Genomic DNA, 2,546 nt, shown 5'->3' with positions numbered 1-2,546 from the left:
TTCTTGAAGCTATCAAAAATTTCATTAGAGAAAACCCAAATAAACAGATTATTCTTAACAAAAATAATACATGATTAGCAATGTACCACACAAGCACACACAAATTATCGGAACACTCCACATAGAAGTACAAGTAAACTCACCAACACATAAATAAAATCAACAAACATCATATGATACTGGAAAATTAAACTTAACATACAACATAAACCTACCATTAATTCTCCCTAGCTTCATCAGTGGATGGCGGATGTGGAACACTACATTAGTCGACCTTGGAGAGCATATCACATTCTTTCTAGCTACCTAGGGATTAAACGATCCAAGTTTCAGTTCATTGCTTCCCTTATAAGATTGCTACATGCAACTTTGAGCTGAAATGCATCCTTTAATTAATCTACTAAGAAATCCTCTCTCCCTCACTCTGAAAACCCTGAAAAACCAAATCAGATTATAGGAAATGTGTAGTAGGAGTAGTGGAAGTACTATTGACACCAGAAAATCCAGCCCATGCAGTTCCCACCCATGGTTGGTTGTTTGTACTTTCTGAAACACCAAGAAACTGCCTTGATAAATTTAAGCCTCGGTTGTCTTCCATCTTCACTGGAGGATCTACCTGATTATTATCAATCTCAGAGTTTGGTATTCGTATGTCTCCTCCTCCTCCTCCCATTGATGATGATGGTGCTTCAGCTACACCTTCACTTTGATAGTGAAATAGATTACTGTTACTGGGTACCTCAAATCCAGCCATGAAAGGCAATCTCCAATTTTCAACCCCTCCAATTGATAAAATATTGTTAAAATTGTTCCCAGTTGAGCTCCCACTTCCTAATTGAAAATTACCCATTTCATTTTGAGACTGAAATCCACCAAGATTTGAACTAATATTTCCACCACCACCTCCATATTGACCCAGAGAGCTCATGAATGGTAATTGAAGAGAGGGAGGATGAGGGAGTTGAGTACTTGCCATAGTCTCTGTGCTACACCTTGATGGACTTTCACTAACAGATTTAAGCCCGGTTTGGCTTGGAGATTTTGAGCTTCTGTTTTTGCTATTCCTTTTGTTCCTCCGACAACCTCCTCCAACCGGAACATTTCTTAGAGCACCACCACGAGTCCAATAGCGCCTGCATGTCTTGCAAAAGTGTCGAGGCTGGGTGAGACTATAGTTGTTGAAGTAACAAAACTTGGTGTTGGTGGAATCGCAACGTGGGCAGTTTAATCCTGGCTCCGGCATGGGTAACTTGGCCATCCTTGCTCGATCTACCATAGATCCTGGTCTGATCGAACCTTCTCCATTTGCACCACCACCACCACCACCCCCGCCACCAGGTTGTGAAGGAGGTGGTGGTGGTGGGAGATTAGGATTTTCGCCACCAGCACCACTTGCTTGTTGATGGTTGGATTGTTGCAACTGATAAGAAAAAATAAACAAGCAAACAGAAAGAAAAAAGAAAACAGATGAGCTTACAAGAGGTAGTTATGTACATGGTATATTCAAGAAAAAGATTTGAAGAGAATATGTATGAATGAGTATATATCATCCTTCTTTTACATATATGCTTTTCCTTTTTCATTTGAATGAAAAATTAATATGAAACATTGAAAAAAAGGATCATGTATCAAAGAGATAAGCTTAAAGATCAAACCTGGAGATGCCAATTGTGGTGATCTAGATAGGGTGGAACAGATGAGAAAACCATGGTATAAATTAATTTGATCTCTCCTTTTCTCTTTTAGAAACTTTTCAAGGGTTTTAATTTTGATAATATATGAGTGTGGGGAATCAAACACAAGAGAATAATATACAGAAAAGAGAGATTAGTGAGAGAGGAGGATGAGGAGAGGAGGATAAAAAGAAAAAGAAGAAGATGATGGGATGGCAAAGATAAGGGAGAGGAGGCTTTTGTTTTGCTTATTTCTATTGTTATTTTTATTTTGTAATTTGCATCTCTCTTTTTGTATTCATTATAATAATTAGGGTTCTTGAAGTGAGTGGACGAAGTTTCTTAGCCTTTAAGCTTTCTTATAGTGACGCTGTGGCACAGTACTTCTTCTTAGTGCTTGGGTAAAAAAGAGAACACTGACTCCTTTGATACGCCCACACAAAAATCGGTATCTGTTTCTGCATGCATGTAAAAGTAATATGGATGTGTGATTGTATGTGTGTGTGGGTGGGTGGGGGGGACTGTCTTGCAAATGGACGAGCTTAATGCACATTATTTAGGCTAGGCAAATACTTAAGGTACACAACTTTTGTCTTTATATTCAGATTAATAGTCATGGTCAAGATATTAGATGGTGGATTATAGACATACTTTAGAGTGATCTAAGGTATTCTAATAAGTGTCTTGCTATCTTTTTCTCTTTAATTTATATATTTTTAGCTTAAGTTAAAAAAGAAAATCAATGCCAAAGACCATCTCAAAGACTCAAACCCAATCTCATTTTTTTTCGAGATAAATAGTGTATTTTGTGTAAATAGTCATTATCTACAACTCATTTCATAATTGTTTACACCAAAAAACACACAAAATTAT

The 2,546-nt window shown here is 37.4% G+C and overlaps 1 protein-coding gene across 1 annotated transcript; it reads right to left on the bottom strand.

The window, feature by feature from the left end:
- On the bottom strand, positions 1–1,929 carry LOC145055218 (dof zinc finger protein DOF3.6-like). Its single transcript, XM_079003518.1, has 2 exons — positions 1,656–1,929; positions 1–1,420 (listed from the first exon to the last, which is right to left on the bottom strand). The coding sequence occupies exons 1-2, from the start codon at positions 1,707–1,709 to the stop codon at positions 452–454; spliced, it is 1,023 nt and encodes a 340-aa protein (XP_078859644.1). The 5' UTR covers positions 1,710–1,929; the 3' UTR covers positions 1–451.
- Positions 1,930–2,546: the final 617 nt, after the last annotated feature.

The sequence above is a fragment of the Lactuca serriola genome, chromosome 5, assembly GCF_051521515.1.
Source record: "Lactuca serriola cultivar US96UC23 chromosome 5, Lser_US96UC23_V15, whole genome shotgun sequence".
Classification (NCBI taxonomy): domain Eukaryota; kingdom Viridiplantae; phylum Streptophyta; class Magnoliopsida; order Asterales; family Asteraceae; genus Lactuca; species Lactuca serriola.
This window is presented reverse-complemented; position numbering and strand designations above follow the sequence as displayed.

Excerpts from the sequence above, each read along its gene's own strand:
- LOC145055218 (XM_079003518.1), bottom strand. The coding sequence starts at position 1,709 with ATGGTTTTCTCATCTGTTCCACCCTATCTAGATCACCACAATTGGCAT. Across the intron at positions 1,421-1,655 it reads ACCACAATTGGCATCTCCAG|TTGCAACAATCCAACCATCA; the intron begins GTTTGATCTTTA and ends TTTTCTTATCAG.